General features: G+C 65.5%; 3 protein-coding genes across 6 annotated transcripts in view; 1 reads left to right on the top strand and 2 right to left on the bottom strand.

Annotated features, from left to right (window-relative positions):
• The first annotated feature begins 3,058 nt into the window (after window positions 1-3,058).
• Window positions 3,059-6,634, top strand: PERCC1 (proline and glutamate rich with coiled coil 1). 2 transcript variants are annotated; one of them, XM_035717418.2, is made up of 2 exons: window positions 3,059-3,361; window positions 4,229-6,634. In XM_035717418.2, the coding sequence occupies exon 2, from the start codon at window positions 4,264-4,266 to the stop codon at window positions 5,038-5,040; it is 777 nt and encodes a 258-aa protein (XP_035573311.1). In that variant the 5' UTR covers window positions 3,059-3,361; window positions 4,229-4,263; the 3' UTR covers window positions 5,041-6,634. The 2 variants fall into 2 exon arrangements, with proteins under 2 accessions (XP_035573311.1, XP_048967492.1); XM_049111535.1 differs by having other exon boundaries at window positions 3,290-3,361; window positions 3,733-6,634.
• On the bottom strand, window positions 5,856-13,553 carry CCDC154 (coiled-coil domain containing 154). The gene is made up of 17 exons (XM_049111817.1): window positions 13,508-13,553; window positions 12,239-12,641; window positions 11,946-12,135; window positions 11,799-11,845; window positions 11,451-11,546; window positions 10,971-11,094; window positions 9,371-9,472; window positions 9,166-9,294; window positions 8,951-9,078; window positions 8,596-8,722; window positions 8,372-8,509; window positions 7,497-7,616; window positions 7,343-7,419; window positions 6,977-7,094; window positions 6,582-6,668; window positions 6,106-6,293; window positions 5,856-5,999 (listed from the first exon to the last, which is right to left on the bottom strand). Exons 1-17 carry the CDS (start codon window positions 13,551-13,553, stop codon window positions 5,873-5,875), a joined length of 2,247 nt encoding a protein of 748 aa, XP_048967774.1. The 3' UTR covers window positions 5,856-5,872.
• CLCN7 (chloride voltage-gated channel 7) overlaps window positions 13,310-25,251 on the bottom strand; it is a 25,595-nt gene continuing 13,653 nt past the window's right edge. For 2 of the 3 annotated variants that reach the window (XM_049111533.1, XM_025417055.3), the window contains 18 exons: window positions 24,878-24,940; window positions 24,705-24,788; window positions 24,036-24,129; window positions 23,752-23,816; window positions 23,204-23,320; window positions 22,482-22,536; window positions 21,760-21,820; window positions 21,126-21,264; window positions 19,926-20,019; window positions 18,589-18,758; window positions 17,153-17,204; window positions 16,768-16,895; window positions 16,496-16,581; window positions 16,130-16,259; window positions 15,509-15,568; window positions 15,263-15,439; window positions 15,015-15,095; window positions 13,310-14,756 (listed from right to left, as the gene is read on the bottom strand). In XM_049111533.1, the coding sequence (XP_048967490.1) occupies window positions 14,670-14,756; window positions 15,015-15,095; window positions 15,263-15,439; window positions 15,509-15,568; window positions 16,130-16,259; window positions 16,496-16,581; window positions 16,768-16,895; window positions 17,153-17,204; window positions 18,589-18,758; window positions 19,926-20,019; window positions 21,126-21,264; window positions 21,760-21,820; window positions 22,482-22,536; window positions 23,204-23,320; window positions 23,752-23,816; window positions 24,036-24,129; window positions 24,705-24,788; window positions 24,878-24,940 (1,743 nt within the window). In that variant the 3' untranslated portion in view covers window positions 13,310-14,669. Of the gene's footprint in view, window positions 14,757-15,014; window positions 15,096-15,262; window positions 15,440-15,508; window positions 15,591-16,129; window positions 16,260-16,495; window positions 16,582-16,767; window positions 16,896-17,152; window positions 17,205-18,588; window positions 18,759-19,925; window positions 20,020-21,125; window positions 21,265-21,759; window positions 21,821-22,481; window positions 22,537-23,203; window positions 23,321-23,751; window positions 23,817-24,035; window positions 24,130-24,704; window positions 24,789-24,877; window positions 24,941-25,251 lie in introns of those variants that run through there. The other variant, XM_049111534.1, reaches the window with a different exon arrangement.

Genomic DNA, 25,251 nt, shown 5'->3' with positions numbered 1-25,251 from the left:
GCCTTAGGAAGAACAGAGTGTTTTCCCCGGGGACCGAGGCCTGACAACAGGGCTGGGGGGGGAGCCCCAGAGGGCTTGGCACCGCCCACAGCGGAGCTGGCCGGGAGCAGGTGCTGGGGCCTGTGTGGGGCGCAGCCCGGCAGCCCAAGGGCCTCAGTCTCCCCAGCCCCACTGCAGGGGTCCCAGCAGGCCGCAGGAGGCTCGGGACGCCTGCATCCCTTGGCCTGGCCCCGGCCCCCAGCACCCAGCTGGACCTGTAAGGGCAGTGATTCTGGGAAAGTGCGTCTCTCCAGGAACCCAGGGTCCCCTCAGGCCGTCATACCCCAACCGAGCCCCGTCAGTGACAAAAGCCAGAGTTCAGCCTCCACCTGCTGGACTCCTTCCTGGGCTCACCTTGAATGTGGCTCGGGCTCGGGAGGGGCCAGGGTGGGGACGATTCACTGACGCCCCAGCTGAGACCTCACATCTGCTGCTTCGATCCCTCTCATGCCCGTCTCCCTCCTTTACTCCCTCAGGCTGTGCTTTGTGGACAATCACTGACGGCTGGGACTAGTGCAGTAGCACCCTGCCTGGTCTCCAGGCTCAGGCCTCCTTCGTCCAGATACCCACCCCACACTGTGCTGCCCACATTCCTCTTCCTAAACCTTTATCTGCTCTGGTGTGTCCCCTACTCTAAAATTCTCTGTCCCAGGGACGCCTGGGTGGCTCAGCAGTTGAACATCTGTCTTCAGCTCAGGGTGTGACCCCGGGGTCCTGGGATCGAGTCCCAAGTCGGCCTCCTGCATGGAGCCTGCTTCTCGCTCTGCTTGTGTCTTTGCCTCTCTCTGTGTGTCTCTCATGAATGAATAAATAAAATCTTTAAAACAAAACAAGATTTCCTTGTCCTAGGCTGGGGTTTCCTACTTGGTCTCTGGTCAGGCAGAAAAAAGCACCAAGATTGTGCCCGCAGGATCGGACCGGGCCTGGCTCTCTGAGGCCAGTCTTCCCGTGGCTGCGCCAGGGCAGGTCCCCTTGCTCCACCGACCGCGGGCCTGCGGCAGAGGCCAGAATAGAGGCGGCCTGGGGGCACGGGGGACACGGGCCCTTGGGAAGGGCGAGCCCTCTCGGGGAGAGCCTCATCCTCACCCGGAGATTCGCCTGAGCCCCAGGGGCACAGGTGCATGGCCGGGCTGCCCGGGCTCCCGCGGCTGCAGGAAGGGCCAACCCACAGCCCCTTGCACGGCCACCTGGCCCCACGTTGCAGTGGACGCTTGGCACTGGGGGTGTCCAGCGGCTGCTGAGCCCAGGCGGAGGGCTTGGACCAGCCCTGGCGTGCCACACAGCCCCCAGCCGCCGTGCCCGGGCCTGCGGTGGCGATGGCGGCCTTTGCTGCACGAAGTGGCATGTCCACCGTCCCTGGAGACTGGAGCGAGGACATGTGCGGGGCACCAGGCGCAGGGGTGCCAGCTCCTGGTGGGCTGGGCCGTTCCCTGCGCGCCAGCAGACCAGCCAAGCACAGGAGGAAGCGCCTCCACCGGTCCCACAGGAGGGGACGTTCTCCAGGGCAGGGCCGCTTCTCACCTTAGAGCCCCTGCGCTGTCCAGCCAGGCAGGGCCTCCGCGAGGGCTGGAGCCCCCACCCAGATGGTGCCCCGGGGTCCCTGCGGCCTTCCCTGGGCAGCCGAGCCAATGGCACCAGCACCCAAGGGCCCACCCCCACCTGGCCCGGCCCTTCCAGAGGAGCAGCAAGGGTGCTGTGGCCGCTCCCTGAGGTCCTGGGCTGTCCCCACAGGGCTGACGCGGGGCTGAGCCGGGTCAGAGGGGAACAACACCCCATGGCCAGCGCCACAGTATCGTCGAGCCCTGCGTCTCAGGGCAGAACTGAGGTGGCCCCGAGGTCAGGTTCTGGGCCCCAAGGTGCACACATGGCTCGGACCCTGGGGTGGATGACTGGAGTCCCGGCCTCACCCCGGGACGTGGGGAAGGAGCCGTGATGACCAGCGGGCCGTGACCCACAGGCCGCAGCGAGGCCCAGTGAGCCACACAACCCCGGGGTCTCCCTGTGTGGGCCCTGCGCAGGTAGACCACCGGGTGTCAGACCCCAACAGCTTCAAGGACCCACCGCGGCAAGTCACTAGTCTGGCCCAGGTGGGTCCCTTGCCTGGGGGTAGATGCTCCTCTTCCCTGTCACGTCCCCAAAGCTGGGCGTCCCAACTCTGAGCTCCTACACTGGGCCCTCCAAGCACCCCGTGTGTATCAGGGTGTCACCAGGTGGGAGGGAAGCTGTCTCCTGTCTGAAGGGCCCAGGCAGGGCTGGGGGGGCAGCCCTGGAAGGGGGAGGCCGTCGCTGGAGGGGAAATGGGGCACCGGGGCATGCCAGGGGTGGGGGGCTGCCGTCCTGGCCACGGATCCCGGGCAGCCCTCCAGCAGCCACCACTTGAGCCTCAGAGGCTGGGACTCAGGCGCCGGGCGGGCTGCTAGGGGGGTGCGAGGCACCTCGCAGAGGCCACATCCGGTGAAGGGCTGTCCCCCCAGACTTATGTCCACCTGAACCTCGGAATGGAACGTTACATAGGGACTTTGCTGCTGAGATGACCCGGGTGGGCCCAGACTCACGCGGGCGATGGCCGTGCGCCGACACAGGCGGAGGCTGCAGTGACCAAGCTGCAGCCCCACTCCCTGCCCGGACCAGGCCCCCGGGGTCCCACAAAAGGCGGTGAGCGGCAGGAGGGGGTGCAGCGGTGCGGGCCGCAAGGCCCAGGGAAGGAGACTGGGGGCCAGCTTGGACCTCGGGGGTGAAGCCTGTGTGGGGGAGCAGAGGCTGCAACACCCCCGCAGCTCTGGATGGGGAGAGCGACAGGAGGCTGGATGCGGGGGGGGTCAGTGGTGCAGGGTCTTCCTTACAGCCATGCCTGGGGCGGGGCGGGCCGCAGCACCTGGGGGGACCCGGTGCTGGGAGGGCCCTTGGGGGAGGCCTCCCTTCCCAGGCCAGAATGGAGCACCGTTTACCCAGAGAACCACGGAAGCAGGATGTCCTCTAGAGAAGGCTACTCCAGAAGTTAAAATAGCATGAAATTTAATTTTCCGCCTATTTGACAAGGCTTGGTCTGGGTCCCCATCAGCGGCTGAGATAAGGGTCCTCGGCCCCGGGTGTGAGCCAGCTGGACCTGCAGCAGACACTCCACGGTCCCCGGGCAGGTTGGGGCTCCCCCCGCAGGGCCCTGGTTGCTGGGCGCTAAAGCAAACGGGCTCTATTTGCCCAGTCTGCGATGACAATGCCGTCACCAAATATTTGCCAGCCCGGCAGGTCCCAGAGCCCGGCTATAAATGCTTGGGCCCAGGTGGAGGTGGGCCTGCCCCGCAGGAGCTGCAGGCCTCAGCAGGTAGGAGCCGGCCTGGGCGGTGGCCAGGAGGGTGCTGGCACTGGCCACAGGGGTCCGCGCCCCCCCCACCCCTCCCGGGAAAGCCGGGGCCTCCTGGCCAGGTGGGCTGTGCGGACCCCCCCAGGACGGCCGCCCGTGGAGCTGGGGGTGCGCATAAGGGAAGGGGCGGGGCTGGGGAGGGAGGGAGCCAGAGGCTGGGGTACGCCCCCCTCCCCCACAGGGAGACGGTGGGAGGGGGCCCTGCCCTCCCCAGGTCGCCTGACTCTGAGCAACGCCAGGACTCGCCCAGCCTCCCTGGGGTGGGGGTTCTGACAAGCTGGGAGCCCCCTCTCCCTCTCCTCAGCGCCCTCCCTTTCTTCTCTTCCTGCCAGGGGGCAATGGGGGCATCCCGGCTGCGAGCTGCCCCGGCACTCATCCCCAGGAGCCACGGTCACCTCCCCCAAGTGCCACCCTGCCCACCTCGCCCTGGCTGAGCCGCAGACCCACACACCTTCCCTGCATCCCATCCCCCCCCAAACCCCGGGGTCCCGGGTCTCTTTCACCCGCCTGGGCAGGGAGGGCAGGAAGCCTGGGGCCGGCACTGCCTTCACTATGCCCCGCGGCCCTGAGCCTGTCCCCGACCCCCGAGGCCTCCAAGGCCACCAAGGCTCTGGGCCCTGGACCTAGTGCCCTGGTCTAGGCAGCCAGGCTCGGCTCCCAGGGGCCACCTCAGGGGGCAGGCCCCTGGATGCAGAACCGTCCCTGCACCCCTGCGGCGCTCGGCCCCCAACATCTCTCCAAACCTGAACCCCGGGGCTTCTGAACACGGCGCCGTCCAAGCGCAGGGGGGAGCGACGGCTAACCTGCCCCCCTCTGCCTCCTCCGCAGCCACACCTGCTGTCCCCGGAGCTCAGGCTAAGGAGATGGCCGCGGGCGTGATCCGGCCTCTCTGTGACTTCCAGCTGCCCCTGTCCACCCGCCGGCCCTTCCTGCCCCCAGACCCGGAGCCCCAGGGCCCTTCTGAGGACGAGGACGAGGACGAGGAGGAGGAGGACGAGGAGGAGGACGAGGAGCAGCCGCAGGCTGAGGGGCTGGGGGGCCACAGCCCGGCGCTCCAGGCCTCGGGGTGGGCCCCCGAAGCAGCCCCTCCAGGGCCCAGCAGCCCCGAGACGCCCCTGCAGCTGCTGCGCTTCTCTGAGCTCATCAGTGGCGACATCCAGCGGTACTTCGGCCGCAAGGACAGGGAGCAGGACCCGGACGCCTGCGACATCTATGCGGACGACAGCTCGGCCCGGGACCCCCAGGGTGCTGACGCGGCACGCCTGGCCCCCGGGGGGCCCCCAGACGGCGATGAGGCCGCGGAGCCCGGGGTCCTGTCCCCCAGGGGTCCCGAGGGGTGCACGCGTGGGCTGGGGCCCCTGGCCGAGCTCTTCGACTACGGGCTGCGGCAGTACCCGGGGCCCGGGGCGCCCGGCCGGTGGCTCAGGCTGGAGCGCAAATACGGCCACATTGTCCCCATGACCCAGAGGAAGCTGCCTCTGTCCTTCTGGGAGGAGCCGGCCCCCAGCCCCCTGGGCCTACTCCGCCCCGGCACCCCTGACTTCAGCGACCTGCTGGCCAGCTGGGCAGTGGAGACGGGCCCTGAGCTGCCCGGGGGAGGGGCCCCAGCCCTGGACGGCGCGCAGCTGGCCGAGGCCTAGCGAGCGGGCCAGGCTCCGTGGGGCAGGTGGGGGCGGCACACGTCTCCTTCCCTAAGGTGTGCGGACTGTCACTGCTCTCTCTGGAGCCACAGGGGCCTTGCGACCACGCTGGCCTACCTGAGGACAAGTCAGCTCAGGTAGGGGGCCTCCTGGGCCGTCCGGGGCCTGGAGCTGCCACCACCACAGGCCACCTGGGCAGGGAAGGGGCAGGAGCTGCAGTCCCAGGCACCCCGGCCCTTAGCCCTCGGAGTTCTGCCCCCAGGAGGGGAGGACCGGGCAGGAGCCCCGCACCCCAAAGGCTGTGGGCTCAGGGGGTCTACACACTGCCTGCTCTGTGCAAGGCCCATGTGCCCCCCAGAGCAGCCCTGAGGTCCCAGGTGGGCAGCAAAGCTCTCCCCACTGCCTGCCCCCCTGGCTGGTCCTAGGGCGGCCCCTCCTCCAGGCCCCGCGGCAGGTGGCAAGGCCAGCTCCTGTGGGATGAGCAAGGCTTTTCTTGGAGGCAGGAACAGGGGTGCTGCCTGAGTGTGTGAGTAAACACGCTGTTTGCTCCCTAGATTAGGGCAGGAAGAGCCACTTCCTCTGCTGGCCACCGTGTAGGTGTGAAGGGCACACTTGGCGGCCCAGGGCCAGGGGCCGAGGGACCCCGAGCCTGTGCCTGCTGACCCTCCAGGGGGCTGCACAGAGCAGGTGGGGCCCCGGGACACCAAGGCCTGGGCAGGACGACCTGTGGCTGGGCGGGGCCCGGGCAGGCGGGAGCTGCGGGATGCTGGGCGTGTGCCCCTGAGCCCTGGGTGCGAGCTCGGCACTCTGACAGGTACAAGAGCTGACACATTTATTTCTGAGAAAGGGGCAAGGCTGTGAGCCGGCGGGCAGGCCCCCAGCCGAAGGGCTTCTTCGAGAACGTGCTCGGCCTCCGCGGGGCCACCAGGCTCATGAGGACCGCCTTCCACTGAAGCCACCTGCCCGGAGACGCAGCTCAGGCCCACCGGCCTGGGGGCCTCCCCAGCCCCGCCCCAGGCCCAGAGGGGTCCCCGGAAGGTGGCTGCCCACTGCACCCCTGCCCACCTCACGGTCTGATACATGCCCCAGCGGTTCACGGAGACCGCCTCTCCCAGGGCCGAGTCCTTGATGAAGAACTGCTGCCTCCCCAGGGACACAAGGACCCTCCTGCTGCCCAGCGTCAGGGCCCACGGGCCCTCATCACTCTGCAGGCGCAGGACACTCTCCCGCAGGCTGGCCATCTCCTCCATGCACTGCAGACAAGGGCACATGAGGAGCGGCCCGTGCAGGAATGCAGGAATCTGGCCGGATGGGACAGGATGGGACGGGACAGGGCAGGACAGGACGGGGCAGGACGGGGTGGCCAGCAAGATTTCTCTCTCCGGAAAACCAGGCTCTTATCTAGCAGGAGACCCTGCTGGGGCCAGACGTGCAGACACAGGGATGTGGGGAAGCCCAGAAGTGGGTGCCGGGCCGGCAGGGGTGAGGGGCCGGGAGCCCCCTGGGGCCTCGGGGTGGGGTGGGCACAGGGCTCCTCTCACCAGCCTGGTTTCTGTATTAAACTTGAGGTTCTGGATGGTTCTGTTGTCCTGGATGCTGGTCTCCAGTTTCATTATTTGGTTCTGAAACTAAAGGCAGCCGCTGTGTGTTGGCCCGGATGCAGCGAGTCTGCCCGCCGGTCAGTGGCCCCCGCCCAGTCACTGGGGGCAGAAGCCGGCCTCTAACACGTGGCCCTGGCCCCCCGGTGGGGACCAGGGGCCTGGCCAGCACTCAGGCCGGCTCCTGTCCTGTGACTGCCCACCCCCAGCACTCGGGGCCGCAGGCCAGGCAGGTGCCCCCACTTCATGCCGGCTCTGTGAGCCCCTCGACCTCGGGTGTCTGGGGCCCCCAGGAACCCCAGTGCTGGGGGTGACAGGCACAGGGGCTCCAGGGGTACCGTGGCCAGCTGGCCCTGGATCTCGGCGATCTTCCGCCCAGGGTTTCCCTCCTTGAGCAGCTGCACAGATGAGAGCACCGCAGCCAGCTCCTGCCGCATGGCCTCGAAATCAAACTCTCTGTGGGAAGAGGAGGCTCTGCGTGGGTGCGGCCGGTGGGGAGGAGGGCAGGACTGCAGGGGTGCAGGCTCAGTGTGGCCTCCTCTGCAGGGGGACCTGGCGGTCCCCAGCGGGGGACAGAGCGCAAAGCTCAGGGGTCTGTGTGGGCTGTACCTGGTGGGGGTTCCCAGGGCTGGGGTGCAGCAGGCCGTGAGCCCAGCAGAGCTTGCTGCAGCCCTGCAGGCCAGGGCCACGAGCTGGGGCCTCACCTGGCTTTGCCCTCAGCCGAGATCCTGAGGTCTGAGTCACTCTTGCGCAGGACACACTTGTCGGAGACGGCCTCTATCTGCAACAGACGCAGGGTGGGCGGGTGGCCCGGGGGCGGAGCAGGGCTGAGGGTCCGCGGCCCTGGCCCTCACCCACCTGCCGGGGCAGGCTGTCCACTCGCTCCCACACCTCCCTCAGATGCGCCTCGACCTCCTTCCGACACTGGACCAGGCCTTCCAGGGATTTCTGCTCCAAGCCTTCCCACTCCCTCTTGGCCTGGAACACAGACCCCAGTGAGGACCGAAGCTGGGGGCCGGAGGGGGGCCGACAGGTGGATGGGGCCTCCTGGAGCCAGAATTGGACCCAGCAGGGTGGAACCTGTGCAGCCGAGCGCTCCACACGGTCCGGGCAGGATGCTGGGGCGGCACGGCCAGCTGCTCTCTGGGGACCTGGCTGCTCCGGGCAGCGCCACCAGGCTGAGCAGAACCACATCCGTGAGGCCTGGCTTGGCCCCCGCCACCCAGAGTCAGCAGCGACTGGGACCGCCAGCCTGCCCGTGGCCGCAGGAGAGGGGCCTCGGGGAGGCCGGGGGCACCCGCCCCAAGGTCACAGTGGACACGCGTGCGCAGCAGCACGTCCTGCGTTGCCCAGCAAGGTGACGACCCAGAGTCCGTCAGCTGACGAATAGACAAACTGGTTGCACACTGTCTGGAAACCCTTGTAGGAAACATCCAGAATAGGCAAATCCACAGAAGCAGGAGGCAGAGCAGCAGGCAGCAGGGGCCGCGGGGTGGGCTGTGCCCACAGGCCACATGGGGCTTCCCGTGCGACACCAGAGATGGGCAAGGGACATGGCGGGCAGTGGTGCAGCCTGAGCTCACGCGGAGCCACGGAGCCCCACGCTTCAAGGGTGGATGCTCAGGCGCGGGGACTCCGGGTCAATGACACGGTAGCAAGGAGGGGGAAGAGCCCGAGGGCAGGGCCACCTTGCCGGCCACCCCCCACCACCACCCCCCCGGCTCCGTGTGCACCTCACTCAGCCGCAGCCTAAGCATCTGTTCCTGCAGGTCCAGCCTCCAGCTCAGGGCCACGAAGTGGTCACTCAAGTCCTTCACCTGCTTCCCCAGCTCAGCCAGCGACTCCTCCAGGGCCTGGCTCTTTTCTCGGAGCTGCAGGGGAGGTGGGGATGGGCTGAGTGTGGCCGCCTGGGGAGGGGGCACCCCGCGGGGAGACTGACCCGGCCCCACACCCTCACCAGCTGCAGCGCGCCGTGGGCCTCCCGCTGGGCCAGCTCGCCAGCCAGCTGCATGGCCGCCAGGCTCTCCTGTACATAGGCAGCCAGCTCCCCGGCCCGGCTCTCCTCCGCCTGCCCCTTGCTGTCCCTGCGGGTCGGTTTTGAGATGGACTGTCCCTCAGCTGAGGCTGTCCCCTCGCAGGCGGGGCCAAGGATGGGGCCTGACAGCTGGCTCCAGACCGTCCAGGGGACCCCAGGGAGCAGAGGGTCGTGCAGGCTCCCCCGCGGGGGAACAGGAGGCCCCCCAGGGGCCGTGCTGCCCCGAGACTGGGCGAGGAGGCCGGGCTCAGGGGAGAAAGGGGCCTCAGACACGCACCAGGCCTCCTGCTTGGCCAGCAGGATGCGGTTCAGTGACACCTGGTTCTGGTGCACGAAGTTGGTCAGCTGGATCACGGCCTGGTCCAGGTCCCGGCACTGTTCCAGCAGGCGGCACTCTTCCTGCTGCTGGGCAGGGGTGGCCCTGAGCCCCCGGGGCCCCCAGCCGTTCCCTGGAGGCCTCCCGCTGCCCCTGCAGGGCCCCGAGCTGCCCACCTCCTGCTGCCCCTGCAGGGCCTGCGCACGCTCCTCCGCCAGGTCCTGAAGCCTCTGACACCTGCTGTCCAGCTCCCCCCGCAGGCTGCTCTCGGCCTTTAGCCGGGTGCTCTCTGAGGCCTTCATTCTCTGTGGGGAGACGGGCCCCGCGTGGTGAGCAGGGGCGTGGGGGGCACAGTCCAGCCGCAGACCCACGGGCCCCCACCTTCTCCAGAGCCAGGAAGCTCTTCTGCAGGAAGCTGCACAGCTTGGCCTCCCTTTTCAGGAAGCGGAGGCTCATCTCCTCACCGAGCTTGGTCACCTGGGCCTGTGGGAGGTCAGCATGGTCACCATGTGGTCTGACTGTCCTCATCTGTCCCCTGCTGGCCCGCCCCCAGCCCCCGTGTCATCCGGGACTTGTTTTCTTGCCCAACCACGTCCGTCATGGAGGGCCCTGGGCACTGTGTCCCCCGCAGCCCCCGAGCCGAGCAGAGCTGGGCCCACCACACCCTCCCCAGGGTGGAAAGCAGGCAAGGCCAGGGCCACACGTCCCCCCAGAGGGCCAGGCCAAGGTCATGTGGGGCCCGGATACACCTGGTGCTCACACGGACCGCCAGATGCCACCCAGGGAGGGGGTCACAGCAGCCTGAGCCGGGAGCCTCAGTCGGGGAAGCTGAGTGAATATGAGGGCATGCACACGCACACACCACGCCCTCGTGCTCCAGGACCAGAACGGGCCCCTCTCTCCTCCCCGCCTGCCCCCTTCCAGCTGCATCAAGGGTCCGAGTGTGCTGGAGATGAGGAGTGAAGGCCGGCGGACCCGCTCACATGGCCGCAGGGCAGGGGCACCCAGAGGCCCCACCAGCCTGGCACCCCATGCAGGCTGGTCTGCAGGAAGCAGGGGGGCGGCAAGCCGTCTCTGTGATGAGCCCAGGGCAGATGTTTTAAGTTCATGGGACGCGGGGTCTGTGTCACAGTTCCTGGGCTCTGTGCTTACGCTGCCAAAGCAGAGGAGTGGACGTGAGTGGGTGTGGCCACGTGCCGATAAAACTTTATGAAAACAGGTGATGGTCACCGTTTGCTGACCTGGGCCTGGAGGGCACATGGGGAATAGGCAAGCTCTCCACGTGCATCCTGGTGTGCCAGGAATCCCCAGGCCCAGCGCCTCCTGGAGCTCCAGGCCGTGGCGGTGGGCAATACCTCAAGGGAGCCAGAGCATGAGCTTCCTGACGGGCACCAGGAAGGGGGAGGCCATGGGAGCTGGGCAGCCAAGCTATGTGGGCAGCAGCTGGGGAGCACGGCCGGCGCCCCCGCCCTCCGTGTGCGTACCGCGATCCCTGGCCTCTGTTTGCAGAGTTGTGGGGGCTGCGTCTGGAGGCTGCCTCCTGTCCCCTGCCCTGCCTGCCGGGGTCTCATGCAGGAGGGGAACCTGCAGCGGCCCAGGGGCAGGGCCAGCCCCCAGAGTGACTGACGAAGGGGCTTCAGGGCTACGCTGTTCTATTTCCTGATCTGGGTGCTGGTCACAGGACGGGGACAAGGACCAGTGGCGGAGATGCTGCCAATGGGGGAGCTCCCAGGATAAAAGACGAGCTCCGTCTTGGTGCTGCCCCAGTCGGCGCGGCCGCTGGGTGCCTGAGGTGTGGCTTCTGTGACTGAGAGGCCTCAAACCTCAGCTGATTTCCAGACGGGGCCACTCGTGGCTGGGGGCCTTGTGCTGGACCGCACAGGACCTAGGGGTCACCCCCGGGTCCCATGCCGTGGGCGGGGCGGGGGCGCTCGCTGGCCTGGCTGCCCAGATGCCAGAGCCCTGCCGGCCCCCCTGGTACCTGCATCCTGGCCACCTCACGGTCCACCCTCCTGCTCGCCTCATCCTGGCTCTTCTGCAGGGCGCTGCAGGCCGCTTCCCGCAACTGCTCCTCTTGCTCCAGCTTCCCAGCCAGCTCGGCCCACCTAGGACAACGGTGGCAGGTCACAGCAGCGCAGCCGGCCAGGGGGCCCGGCTGGGGAGCAGCAGGGAGGGTGGCGGGGATGTCAGCCACTGGAGTCCTTCCCAGGCCCGGGCCCACCCACAGGCCAGCTAGGCAGGAGGCCCCCACAGGGAGGTGGGAGCAGATGGGAGTGGGGACCCTGGGCTGCAGCCTCTTCCCCACAGTGTCCACGGCAGGGGGGTCTGAGCCCTCCACCCTGTCCACCAGCCGCCCAGTGCCAAGGGTGAGGGGACGCCTTCCCCGCGGACTCCCACCCGCCGAGCACACACGCAGGGCCCAGAGCCAGCTCCCCCGCCGAGGGAGGCGGGCGGCACCCACCTGAGGCTGGCCTCCTGCTCCGCGTCCTTCCGCTCAGAGTCCTGGAGCACCTGCTTCCTCCTGATCTGAGTCAGCGCCTCCCGGACCTCCACCAGCCTGGCACACAAGAGCCGCTGCCGCCTGGGGCCTGCCCTGGGGCTGCCCTCGGGGCTCAGGTGCCCAGGGGCGCTGCTGGCGGCTCCCGCCGTGGTCCACACCCACACTGTTCCGAGCGGGGCCCCAGCTGCACTCTTGAGTGAGAGCGCTAGCAGGGGGCAGGCTGGTGCCCTGCGGTCCCACGCGGCCACTGCTTTCCCGAGGCCCGCGACCCCCACTAAGGCCTGCGCCACTGGTGGCGGGGGGAGGTACCTCTTGTCCAGGGTCTGCATGTGGTTCTGGTTCTGGGCACCAGGGCACTGTGAGGAAGGCAGTGGGGCGGAGACTCACAGCCCGGCCAGCACAGACCAGCCCCGGGCCGGGAGCCGGGGAGCCCGGGCACGCACGGTGCCAGCTCACCTCTAGGACTTCCTTGTCGGGTGCCTGGACCGCCTGCCGCACGTCCTGCTGCAGCCTCTTGAGCTCTGCGTCCTGCAGCTGCCCGCAGGCCCGAAGCTGGAGCATCTCCCGGAGCAGGCTCAGCATGGCTCGCTCGCAGCGGTCCTTGTGTCCCCGCAGGGATGCCACCTCTGCCTGCAGGTCGGCCACCCTGCCGGGGTGAGGAGCAGGCCGCATCGGGCTCGCGTGCTGGGGGGTGGGGGGGGTCGGGGGGTGGTGCGGCTCCCCCACCCCCACCCCCCGCTCAGGCTCACCACTGCTCCAGCTGCCTCCAGTGCCCAGGCGAGTCCCGCTCCGGGACGGAGGTGGCAGATGCCAGGTGGCTGGACTCATAGTTCTCGGAGTTCTCCTCCAGGCTCAGGAGCTCGGGGCTGGCCAGTCCTTCCTCCGGGGGGAGCCCCGGGTCCCCCAGGGTGACAGTGCTCGTTTGGGAAAGGGGTGAAGCCCCCGACGAGGGGTTGCTAGCAGCCAGCTCCGCAGGAAGGTGCCTCCGGGCTGCTAGAGGGGGCTGGCTCCCGGTGGAGCTTAGGGCACAGGGACCCCAATCACTGCGGTGACTGAGCGTGTGCACCGGGCTCACCCTGGCCCGTCCAGCGGAGTCACAAAGCCTGGTCCCCGGAGGACTCGGCTCCGGCTGCCCGACCCCAGGGAATGCAGCTCAGAGGCCCCGGCCCCGGCCCCGGCCTGAGGACACGCAGCACCCACACGCAGTAGCAGGACAGCGTCCTGCCTGCCCAGCCCGAGGAGGCCCCTGGGCACCAAGGACGCCCCACGGCCCACACCCCTGTGCAGGCTCCTCCCTACACTGTCCTACCGGCCCCACCTCTGTGGCCCAGGCTCACCTACACTGCATCAGCCACTGCCCAGAGGCCCTGGACCTGGATCCCTGGGCTGCCCAGAGCTGGACACCAGGGCGGCTGGGAGGCTCCAGGCCTCGGGGAGCACATGGGGGGGTGAAGAGGGAGCACCTGCCCTCACAGCTCTCCTCTAGACAACAGCGAGGCGGGCAGGGCAGCCGGGCGGCAGCGGCTCTTCTGGAACCAGCGTTTCCTCACCAGAACCTTCTGACTTTAGGGCCCAACTGCCAGTGGAACCTGGGCCCTCGACACTCCTGGCCTTGCAAGGTCTTCCCAACTGCCCGTTTCTGGAAAGGTCTGAGGGGGCGCCACTGAGCGGCCCGGGCGGGAGGGGCCCGCAGGAAATGGGGGGGATGGCAGCCAGGGTGTGCCGGAACGGAGCAGGAGAGGGGTGCAGGCCGCAAGCCAGGCTGCGCGGGGCCTCCAGGGGCCTTGTGGCCACAGTAAGAGAGCAAACAGAGGCGGGCGCGAGTTTCCATAGTGTTTTATTTGACCCAACTGGGGAACACGAGGCTGGTTCAACGCGTGATCGATACAAGCCGTGACATCCCGCTCTCCGGCACCAGGTCTTGGAAGCCAGCCCGGTGCTTCCCGGTGTGTGTCAGGCCAGTGTGGACCCATGCCCCCCGTGCCTGGCCATCCAGGCCTGCCTGCTGGGGGGCTCACTGGGGCTTCCCAGGACCTCGTCCGGGGGCCCTCCCGGAGCCGCCATGACAGGGCCCGGCCCGTGGCCACATCACACTTCTCACAGCCCAGAGCGGTGTCCAGACCGAGGGCCCCGGGGAGGACCCTGTCCCTGCCAGCCCTACAGCTGCCCAGGGACCAGTGCCAGCATGTCCCACAGGCGTGCGTCGGCCACAACTGCTTCCTCGCATGGGTCTCTGGGCCTCTTGCCTTTGTCTCCGTCCAGTGGGGTCAAGGCAGCCCTGTCCCAGATGCCCCCTGCTCGGTGGCCCTGCAAACCCCTGACTGCTGGCCCGTGGCCAGTGCTGGGCAGGAACCAGGGAGCCGGCGCTGGCCATCAGGGTATGATTCCTTTATTTCTTTCTTCCAGAGCCCCGCCATGCTCATTTCCCTGCATCCCCCAGAGGGCTCCTGCCAAGAAGGGAAGGCTTGTGGCCCCCCTCCCTTGAAAGAGGCCCAAACCAAGGTGAACTGCCCCCGACCCCCGGGCTGCCATAATAGCACCCAAGTAGCCTTGTCTGAGTTGGCCAGGAATCACCTCCAGAAAAGGTCCCCTGGGGCCCTGGGGACACAGGACACCAGATCCAGCCCCACCTGGCCAGGGAGGGGAACAGTATCACTGCTCAGGCTCACCAGCCCATCCCAGAGCCCGCCTGCCCCAGGACCAGAACCAGAGCTGCCACGGAAGGTGGCCTGGGCCAGGGGTCCTCAGAGGCCAGGGGGAGCCCCCATGTGCTCAGGAGAGCCAGTCTCTCAGTGCCATGCACGCCACCCACAGCTGCTAGGTCTGCACTGTGGCCCCCAAGAGCTCAGGGTGATGGGGATGTTCAGGTCACATATGGTCCTCAAGTCTCTCTCTGGCCAAGACTCTGGAGGGCCTCGCCGTGTGTCACCTCCAGGCCTCTGTAGCAGCTGCATGTCACTGAGGCCCTGGCTGCTGCAGCACAGGCCGTAGGGTCCTCCTGGGCCAGCCCACAGGGGGGCAGATGGCGCAGAGGCAGCAAGGGGCCCCGCCCTGGGGGCCGGCTCGCACGTGGCCTCACACACACACAGACACACACAGGTCCCGGGCGCTGAGGGGGGCGGACGCTGGATCCTGCTGCCCCGGGGAGTGAGGTGGGGGCCCCAGGGAGGGGCCGGGGCCTCACGTCTGGGCCAGGGAGAGCTCCTCCAGGCCCCCCTTCCCGAGCCGGTACCTGGCTAGATCCTTCCTGGTCACCAGTCCAACCACCTGTGGGAGCAAAGCCAGGTCAGTGGGGCTGGCGGCAGCTCCTCCCACTGTGGAAAGTCCTGTCCCGCGTCCTGGGGGCAGCACAGTCTGGAAAAGCCCTGGAGCTGGGCACGTGGCTACTCTGGGTCCCGCACCTGGAGGTCCCCCAGCGGCTGAGGGCAAGGCCCTACCGGTGACCAGGGCAGGCAGGTCAGGAAATGAAGGGCTCTCGTGGGCAGGAAACGAAGTGGGGAGGGCACACCCTCCCCGACCACTCGCCTGGTTGCAGTTGTCCACCACCACCAGATGCCTGAGGCCCAGGGCCCGAAACAGCTTGAACACCCGTGGCAGGGACGCGTCCTGCAGAGGGGACGGGCCTCAGTGGAGCCGCCGGCTGGGCTGGCTGCCCCCCAGCCCCGAAGGACAGAGCAGAGGCAGGACGACCAAGCCGGGTCCGCTGGTGAGCCCCTCCCCGCATGCCCCCCATTGTGATGTGTCCAAGCTGCCCTCCGGCCGCGGGCAGGCACCTGGGGCACCGTGTACGGGGAGGGGTTCATGAACTCAGACAGGTCCATGGTGCACTCCCGCTCGTCCTGCGACACGTGGATGGACTGGATGGGCGGGAAGCGTGGGTAGGCGTCCCGGAAGTCCTTCAGCCTCAGCCGCCGCCGCACCAGGCCCATGCTGGAGCGCTCCACAAACACCTGCGGGTGGCCGTGCATCAGCCCCGCACCGCCTACGTCCCCCGCCACCCCGAGGCACCTGGCAGCTACCTTGTGCTTCAGGAGGACGATCAGCTGGGAGCGCAGGATCAAGCCCTGGAGCCGGGCCGGCTGTGGGAAGACGGACCCTTGGCTGCGGGTGGAGCCCCGGGTCTGACCTGAGACCCCTGCTGCCTGGCATCTGCTGCTGGGACACCCTGCCGGGCTCCCTCTTGACACATGGTCCCCATCTCTGGGCACCAGCCCTGCCGCAGGCGGTCCACCGTCACGAGCTCATCACTCCCCAGGGTCGGGGGGGGGGGGGGGCAGCGGGACGGGACCAGGGCGAGGCCCGAGGTGGCCGGAGGCCCGGGTGAGACATGGGCACATCCGACCTGGACGCTCCCGACACAAGTCACCACCACGAATCCCTGGGTGACGGTGCATGTGAGGGGCCTGCACACGAGCACATGGCACCCCTGACCAGTGGTCGGCTCCCTGCCAGGCCACACGACTCGGTTCCTTTGCAGCTAGTGGAGGTGAGCTGCACGTGCACACGCGGGGTTCCCACGTCCCTGTAGACTTCCCCACATACCCCGCCCGATACACGTGGCCAGCACCTCAGCCTCCCTGAGCTGACCCCAAGCCACGCGCATGTGCAGGTTGGCCCTCCGTGTCCGGGGGCCTGGGTACCTGTGTGTCACCAGCTAATTCCACCACCGGGAACCCATTGTGATTGGACGTGGTGTCGCTGAGTATGTCCACGATGACGCCCACTTTCTCCCTCCTCCGCAGGCAGGTGACCGGTGTGCTCATCACCTCCCTGAGGAAGAGCATCTGCTGCGCCTTTGCTGTGACTGACCGTGTGGTCCAGGGGAGCTTCCCAAACACTCTCTTTACACTGAAGTTGAAGCTCAACACGCATGAAGCCGCCAGATGCAGGAAACCCAGGGACCAGGCACCGGGTGGCCAGCGTGTGGACGTTCAGAAACAAGCACACCCTCCCAAACCTCCCGGGGTGTCCGCTGTCCCACCACCCCTGCTCCCCGCCAGCCATACCTGGCAGTGAGTGAGTGAGAGGTGACGGGGGCCTCCCAGTGCAGGAAGGGCACACTCTGCAGCTGGATGTGCATGTCGTACAGGCCCTGTGTAGGGGCAGGCGGGTGACGCTGAGACACAGAGGCCGCTGGGGCCGCGTCTCCGTAGGCCCCACCTCCCTCTGCCTCTGTGGCTGTCTCCCAGCCCTTAGGCTCAGGCTTCCGGCCAGGGGCACGGTGGGGGCTGCACGGAGCGAAGGGTAGGGCAGGCAGGCCTCTCCCCACAAGCCACACCTCGATGAAGATGTCCCCCACGATCTTAGCAGTCATCAGGACAAGCATGATGGGGAAGCCGTAGGTCACGTTGCTGGTGGCCTCCATCATGATGACCGTCAGGCTGAGGGTCATCCTCACGATCCCACCTGCCCGGGGAGGTTGGGTGTAGGCTCCAGCCTCTGCGGGCCACTCTGCGCGCCCCCTCACCCCCACTGCCCGAGTCCTCTGCGCGTGCCTGTGCCCCCACCCGTTCACCCAGGGGGTCTAGCCCTGAAGGCTGTGCCGAGTGGGCACAGTGACCCTGCACGCCACAATGGCGTGAACTCACGGCCTCCACTTCCCCGAGGGGAATGCGTCCCCCTCCTGACCTTGGGACGCCGCCCAAGTGGTAACCAGGACTCACCTAGTTGGGCAGCTGCTCCCATCAGAGCGTATTTGCCAGGGTCTGCCCAGATCTGTGAGGACGACAGAGGAGGTGTCAGAGGGCCAGCAGCCCACCAAGATGTGGGGTACCACCAGGGGCCCCTGGGCCCAGCAATTCCAGCTCTGGAAGCCAATCCTACAATTCACGCACACAGGCAGGCAGCATGGCCTGTGGCAGCACCTAGAATGACAGAAGTCTGGAAACAGCCTAGGGGTGCCCTGCCCAAAAAGGCTCCAAAGGCTCCAGTGTTCATCCACACACTGGACAGCTTGGCAGCTACGGCAGGAGGAAGCGTGCCATGTGTGGAGAAGGAAGAGGGACAGGTGGGTGCAGAGAGAGAAGCCGGCACACACAGCACGGTGCTCGGCCAGAGAAGCCACACACGGGCCACGCAGTGTGGACGCCATTCAGGAAAGGCCCTGGAATCGAGTCCCACACATCGGGCTCCCTGCATGGAGCCTGCTTCTCCCTCACCTTGTGTCTCTGCCTCTCTGTGTGTCTCTCATGAATAAATAAAATTTTTAAAAAAGAAAAAAAAAGAAAAAAAAAAGGAAAGGCCTTGGATGGGCAGATCTAGAGACAGAAAGTGGTTAAGGGGCTGCGGGGGCTAGGGGGGGAGGTGGCAGTGGCCGCCAGCGGGCAGAGTCCTCGGGGAGAGGAGAACGCTGTGCGGGACACTAGGCACGTGGTGACACGGGGGACAACGGTGCGACCCCGGGAGTGCGCTGAAGAACTGCCGCACCACACGCTTCTGGGGGGAGAGAAGGCTGACGGTATGTGAATTGGCTCTCATCCAAAAAAGAAAAACCTGGGGATCCGTGAGTGGCTCAGCGGTTTAATGCCTGCCTTTGGCCCAGGGCGTGATCCTGGAGACCCCGGATCGAGTCCCATGTCAGGCTCCCTGAATGGCGCCTGCTCCTCCCTCTGCCTGTGTCTCTGCCTGTCTCTCTCTCTCTCTCTCTCTCTCTCTCTATCTCTCTGTGTGTGTCTCACGAATAAATAAAATCTTTTAAAAGATCAAAAAATTAAAAAAAGAAAAAAAAAAACCCAAAGCCACGCCCGGAAGGAAACGTGCAGAAGGGACGACCAGAACCCGGGAAAGGGAGCAGGGCGGATGGGAGACCCTCCCCGGGCCCTCATGGTTTTAGAAATCTTGTTTTGGTGACTCAAATGAGAAAAGAAAATACAAAAAAATGAAAGCCTAGAGCCTGGAGGCCGCGCACACGCGCGCCTCAGTTGTGCACCCTGGGAACTCTGAGCATCAGTCCCGATGCACGGCTCTCTGCTCCGTCCACAGACGGCCGTTCTGACCCCGTGCTCACGTCGAGCAGCAGCAGCCACGCCCAGGGGCTCAGATGCACCTGTTCTGGGAACCCTGGCTCCCGGGTCCTGGTGCCGGGGAAGCCCACACTCACCGCGGCCCCTGTGAGATAGGACAGGGAAATGCCGAAGAGCCGGCCCCAGGCGGCCCCGATGAGCAGGGATGGGATGAAGACACCGGCGGACACGGTCAGCCCGTAGGTCCAGCAGGCCAGGAAGAAGTAGACCAGGGTGAAGAGGCCAAGCGTCATGGGGTTGTAGGAGCCTATGGGAGAGGGGGCTGGCCAGGGCCTGCCACATGCACTCACAGCGAGGGGGCCGCCCTCCCCGCTGCCCTGTCACTCCTCCTGGTTGCACCCTGGCCCCCAGAAGCAGCCCCGTTCTCCAGGGCCACAGCGCAGATCTCAGAAGCATAGTCCTCAAAGGATGGCGCCTGGCAGGTGGGGCCTGGTGCCTCCAGCAGGACGCTGACCTGAGACCGAGGGAAGGGTGTGCAGACCCCTGGGTGTCAGAGAGGGAGGCTGCCAGCCACCAAGCCACTGCAGACACCTCCAGACACTGGAAGATACCAATCGGAGCCCGAGACCAACATATCCAGGAGTCCCCCGCTCCTGTGCCCAATGGCTCAGCCTCGCCCCACGGTTACTAAGCCTTCCTGCGGAGTTGCGTGGACTCCAGTTGCAAGTGTACAGGAGCATAAAGACTAGAGAGTTCTCAGCGACCTTGTTGTGACAGAGAGTAATGAGAGCTGGCCTAAAAGACCCCCAAATGGAAAATGTGAAGTGTGTCGCACAACAGCCACACACCGGCTTTCACAGGTGCATACAGTAGGCGCTCTCGTGAGCCTGTGTGCTGTGGACAGGGGTGAGGCTGCTGCCCACGCGGTGCCCAGATCAGAGCCATGGAAGGCGTGTGCAGAAAACCAGCAGTCTGCAGTTTTTTTGTTTGTTTGTTTTTTAACTAAAAATGGGATGTGGCTGGGGCCGCCTGGCTGGCTCAGTCGGACAATCTTTCCAGCTTTTGAACTGAGCCCCCATGGTGGGGCTACAGCTTACTTAAAAAATATTAAAAACAAACAAACAAACGTGTGGTTAGGAGAGGCCGCATGGCAGTGCTGTCACCAGGCTGGAGGGGGCCCTGTGCTGGCAGCGACCAGAAAGAAACCTCCGCGGGAGACTGGAACGTCGTCACCGAGGGAGACAGCCCCAGAAGCCACCCACCCCCTCCCAGGTGCTCGCCACCAGCCCACCCCTGGGCCCGCAAGCCCCGTGTGCCACCAGGTCTGCCACTGCAAGGGTGGTGACTTCCACCCTCAGCACAGCTGCCCAGGAGAGGATCCCCAGGCCCAGGGACAGTGGGTCACAGAGTAGCCTGCAGGGGTCGAGGCCTACGTGGAGACGAGTGGCTGACGGCACAGGGCTCAGACACACACCTGGGGGGTCGTGGAAAAGGCTGACCACGCTCTTCTCTGGGGTGTTGAAGAAGGCTGCAGCCATGGAGTTGTACTCGCCATCTGCACAGAAGAGCTGCAAGGATGGAAGAGAAAACGGGCCGGTAGGGCAGACTGGTCGGAGGCTGTGCAGCGCCAGGGTACAACCATACGACGGGTGAGTCAGGTTGTGGCCTCGGGGAGGCAGGACGCAGAGCCAGGCCAGGGACTGCAAGGGCCCCAGAGGCAGGTCCAGTCTGCAGGGACCAGTCCACAGGACACTGGCCAGACGGTGACTCTGTTGCTGGGGGCACAGGACTCTGGGGCTCAACAGTTGGCACCCAAGCCCTAGTGCTGGCGGGCCCAGCCCTCCCAGGCTGAGCAGAGCATGGTTCTGGCGGCCCGAGCCCCAGTGGGGTGGCCAGAGTCAGCCCATGGGAGGCCGAGACCCACTCTGTGACACCTATGTCCACCCCTGTGGGTGCTCACTGCCTGGTTCCTCCCCCTGCCCCGGCCAGCATGGTCTGCTCTGCCTCCCATTTGGTGGTTCTGGATGTTTCACACAGCATCACACAAAACAGCTACTTTGTGTCTGGCTCCTGTCCGTGGCATGTTTATTTATTTTTAAGATTTTATTTATTTATTAGAAACAGAGAGAGAGGCAGAGACACAGGCAGAGGAAGAAGCAGGCTCTGTGCAGGGAGCCCGACGTGGGACTCGATCCTGGGCCTCCAGGATCACACCCTGGGCTGAAGGAGGCGCTAAACCGCTGGGCCATTGGGGCCGCCCCCCATGGTGTGTTTAAAGGCTCGCCTACGTAGCAGTATGTCAAGGCTGTGACTCGTTTCATGGCCAAATAAACCCACTTACAGACAAATCCCGTTCTGCTGAACCTTTTGCCAACCGGCAGACACTGGGGCTGATGGATGGCGGGCCGTGACCGTGCTGCAGCGAGCACGTGTATGCGGGTTTCTGTGCTTCTCGGGCCCGCACTCACGAGCCCGACTCCTCAAGTCCCCATGTGGCCCTAGGCAGGCTGCCGCTCTGGGAGGAGGACCGGGGAGACCCCACCCAGCATAATGTCCCCTCTCCTGGTGCCTGGCAGGCCCATGAAGCCCGCCCGGGCCCAGAGTTCAGTTGTGTCAGCCATCTTCCTGCCACGTTCTGCCTGGGGGACCCGCTCACGGCGCCTGGGCCTCCTACCTGGAGGGGATAGGACACGGAGCTCCCCTGCAGGGGCTGGCAGTCCCGAGATGAGTAAATCAGCACGAAGGCGACTGTGGCCGTGACCGCAGCCACCAGCATGGCCTCAATCACCTGGAGGCAGGGCCGGTGGATGTATCTGGAACAAACAGCAGGATGGACCGGGCCTCAGGATGGCTGGATGGTTGAGTAGTTGCCATGGCAACTGGAGTGTGCACCTCAGGAGAGCCCATTGCAGGACACGACTGGTGGTGATACAGCACACGCAATCACTAGGTCATCTCCTGGTCGCTCCCCGACAGCGTTTTACATCCGGGTGAGAGAACAAGAGGCAGAAGTGCTTCCCGAAGCCTATGACCTGCCCGAGGGTTTCGAGAAACCTGAAAGCTCCCATAAATGCTCTGCAGATGAGAGGGCCTCTGCAGGCCTGACTGTCCCCTGGGTCAAGACCTTCCCGGCCTCCAGCCAAGCCCGTCTTTGCATGGCCCTGGCCAGGGCTGGTCTGTCCCTGCCCACACGAACCACCACGAAGGACGCGTGTTGGCACCCAGTCTTCCACGCAGCCCCACGGGCCCAAAGCCCAGAACACACCCATTTTCAGAGGCCCCAGGTCCACAAAAGGGAGGCTTCTCACCTGATTCGAAACATTGTCAGCCAGTAGTTCAAGGCATTGAACACGGCGCCAAGGATCCCACCTACGAGCAGGAAGGGGCAGCGTGAGGGACACAGGGAGAAGGGGAGGAAGGCAACGCTGTGTGCGGCTCAAGGTCAGCACACCCCGGCTCGCGGACAGGCTGACTGCTCCAACACCTTGCCTGCCTTCCAGCAAAAAAGGTTTTTCAGAGTAGAAAGCACTGTCCAGAGCTCATGCTAATTTTTTTTTAAGATAGTGTTTATTTATTTGGCAGAGAGCAAGCACAAACAAGGGGAGCAGCAGACAGAGGAGAGGGAGAAGCAGGCTCCCCGCTGAGCAAGGAGCCTGACGTGGGACTTGATCCCAGGGCCCAGGACCCAGGATGGTGACCTGAGCTGAAGGCAGATGCGTCACCCGCTGAGCCACCCAGGAGCCCCACTCATTCTATTTCTTGGAAGAGTGCCCCGCCGAGGGGCTTTTCCAGCAGAGAGGTAAAGCTCCGGCCTCCCAGCCGTGGGCTCCCCCCGGGGGTGCATGCACAGGGCAGGATGTAGGGGGACAGCACCCAGGTGTGGGGGCCACAGCCCTCTCCGGCCGCTTCAAAGCTGGGCCAGGCCTGGGGTCTGGCAGGCCCTGACCCCACCACACGCTGACCCTGTCAGAGGTCACCTACTGCCGCCTGGAGGGGGACGGGAAGTGCCCCTTCACGGGACAGCCCTTACCCACCACGCCCATGGCGATGAAGATGGGAATCTCGTGGATTGTATACACCATTGTCTGCACAGAGAGAAGGAGCATCCCGTGAGAACCCCACCAGCACTCTCCACTCAGATGCAAGTACGGACACGAGCTGCAGTCAGCCGGAGCGCACAGGCCTCGGGCACCACGCACCCGAGTGTGCAGTCTACGGGAGAGGGGCCAGGTCTCCTGAGCAGACCACGCTCCCTGCAAGGCTTTTGCCTGCTCCTGGCCGTGTCTCCGTCCGCCTAAAGGTGGGGACAGCCTGAGCCTTTGGCAGATGGGAGTCAGGGGGGCACAAGTGAGGGAGAGCCCCAGGAACACATTTTGTGACCCCAAGTGACCTGAGGGCTCCTGTGTCCACGTGTGTGGTGCCTCCTGGGGGTAGGGCCCCAGTGCGAGGCACCCGTGTGCCCTGTGGAAGCGACCGTATGAGCACCGCGGCCAACAGTCCACAGAATGACAGGGTGCCAGGTGCCCCCGAAGGACCCAGCAGGTGTCAGGCGTCCCAAGCTGGGTGGGCAGGTCAGACGTGGCCTCTCCTGAGTCACCTCCTGGCCCCCAGCACGTACAAACTAGAGCACAACCCTGTAGAAAAAATTGACTATTTCCCAGAAATACACGTTCTCAGGACGGACCTTATGTACGCGGCCTTGGCCTCATGCCGAGAAAGAACCAGAAAAAACGAGGGAACACAGTGTATTACCTCTGTATCAAATCTTCCAAAATTGATGAGCCCTGGGCTGGACAGATCCCATATGTTTCCATGGTAAATGCTCAGGACAAAATTCAGAGTGAACGTGGAAATCATGGAAGCAAAGAACTGTGGGCAGAGAGAAAAACAAGCCGCATCAGAAGCAAGCCCGCCTGGCAGGAGCCCCGGGTCTGGGGGGCTGGGAAGGGTCCCCACAACACTCAGGAGGTGCCAGGGCCCTTGTGGCTGGGCCAGTGTGTCGCAGCCTCATCTGGATGAGGGTTGGGACCGAGCCAGTGACGGAGCTGAGGGAGGTGTGCGGGGCGGGGCGGGGGGAGCACAGAGGGCCCGATGAGGATGACAGGGTGCCCACGAGGCCCATGACTGGCAGGGGAGGCGCACACGGCAGGAGGAGGGCTAGCAGCTCAGGTCCATGCCAGGTAGAGCTGGCCCTAAGAGCCCCACGGGGGTGTGGCTCTGGCCACAGGGGCTTCCGGGCACAGGGGCTGGGAAGGCACCCCCTGAGCTGTGCAGGGCACCGGCCCTCTGCAGGCACTTACTATTCTCCATGTCAAGAACTGGTTCCAGAAGGAGGCGCCCTCCTCCAAGCTGAACAAGACTCCACCTGGAATGGCAAGCAGCCCTGACGTGCTCACCCAGGCCATAGGAGACCCCACGCCACTGCAGCCTCACACCCCACGACCCCAGGCGCCAAGCCTGGCCAAGGGAGCCACGGGGCCTGTTGGGGACTCGTGCCCACACCCCGCACTCAACATCTACAAACAGCAAGGCTGCTCCTCCACACAGGAGGAACACAGCTTCCCCCCCACACTGCCCTCCTCACCCACGGGGGCTCCAAACGCCGCAGAAACGCCGGCCGCAGCTCCTGCAGAAACAAAGTCCCGCTTCTCTGTGTCTCTGCGGAAGTACTCGAAGATCTGCAACAGAAGCACACAGGGAGAGGCCCTCAGCCCGCTTCCCCAGGGGCACGCCCCTCACACAGGGCAGGGTCAGCTAGGGCCGCAGAGACAGGGTCCGAGCGACACGGACCAGGGACATGGAGGGATCTCTGCACTGCCCACCGATGTGGATTCACAAAGACCACAGAACTGGCGCAGCAGCGCACCCTGAAGACGCCCTCGCAGACTGACGGGATGATGATTAACCTTCCAGACCGTGCAGGAGACACACCAGACACCTCAAAAGCCCGTGGAAGATGGGACAAAAGCCAAATGGATGAGGCACTAAAAACACGTTCATGATGTAAAGACCATGAGCGTCTCTGAATCCCCAGGTGAAGCCAGTGCAGCACCGGTCAGAACGTGCTGGTGGCTTCTGGGGCGAACAAGACAAAACCTCTGAAACTGATCTTGAAGTTGAAGCACCTTCAGTCTGCACGTGAGCCGCTCCTGACCTAGGCCCTGTGGGCCTTTGGGGCGGCCATGGGAGAGGTGTGGTCCCCGCACAGCTCCCTAGGATGGTGGGGTCACCTCGTGGGGAGCAGAGCACTCACCTTAAAATCCCGCTTCAGTGACGTTGACCTCCCCTGGGAAATGCCGGCGGCGATCACGGAGCCCGAGTGAATCATCGGCCCCTCCTACAAGCACAGGACAGCCATCCTCAGACCAGCGTGGCCTCAGGTCACAGGGCCATCGGGTGTGGGCAGAGCCACACGTGCTCCATTACCTTCCCCACTGCCAATCCGCCCACCACGGACAGGATCACGCCGGACACTTTGATGACGAGGGTCTAGAACACAAAGGAAGGTACATTATCTCTGATTAAAGGCCACAGGCGGTCTGGGAATCTGGTTATGCGCCCAGCTCCAAACCCGTGTGACAAGCAAGGAGGTGTCCAGGAGGTTCAGGGCACCCGCAGGGGGCATCCTTGGTGCTGCGCTTCTGGCCAATTCTTTTTTGCCTTCGTGAACCTTCTAATTTTCTACCCCAAGTAGGTGTGTGTCCCAGAGAGCCAAGAGCAGCAGCCCCTGTGGGGGTGCACACACCCCAGGTGTATCTCCCAACCCTGCGCCCACCCGCCTGCTCATGGCCCACCATCTG

Source organism: Canis lupus, chromosome 6 (genome assembly GCF_003254725.2).
Source record: "Canis lupus dingo isolate Sandy chromosome 6, ASM325472v2, whole genome shotgun sequence".
NCBI lineage: Eukaryota > Metazoa > Chordata > Mammalia > Carnivora > Canidae > Canis > Canis lupus.
The sequence above is the reverse complement of the archived record's forward strand: the minus strand, read 5'-3'. Positions and strand labels throughout refer to the sequence as shown.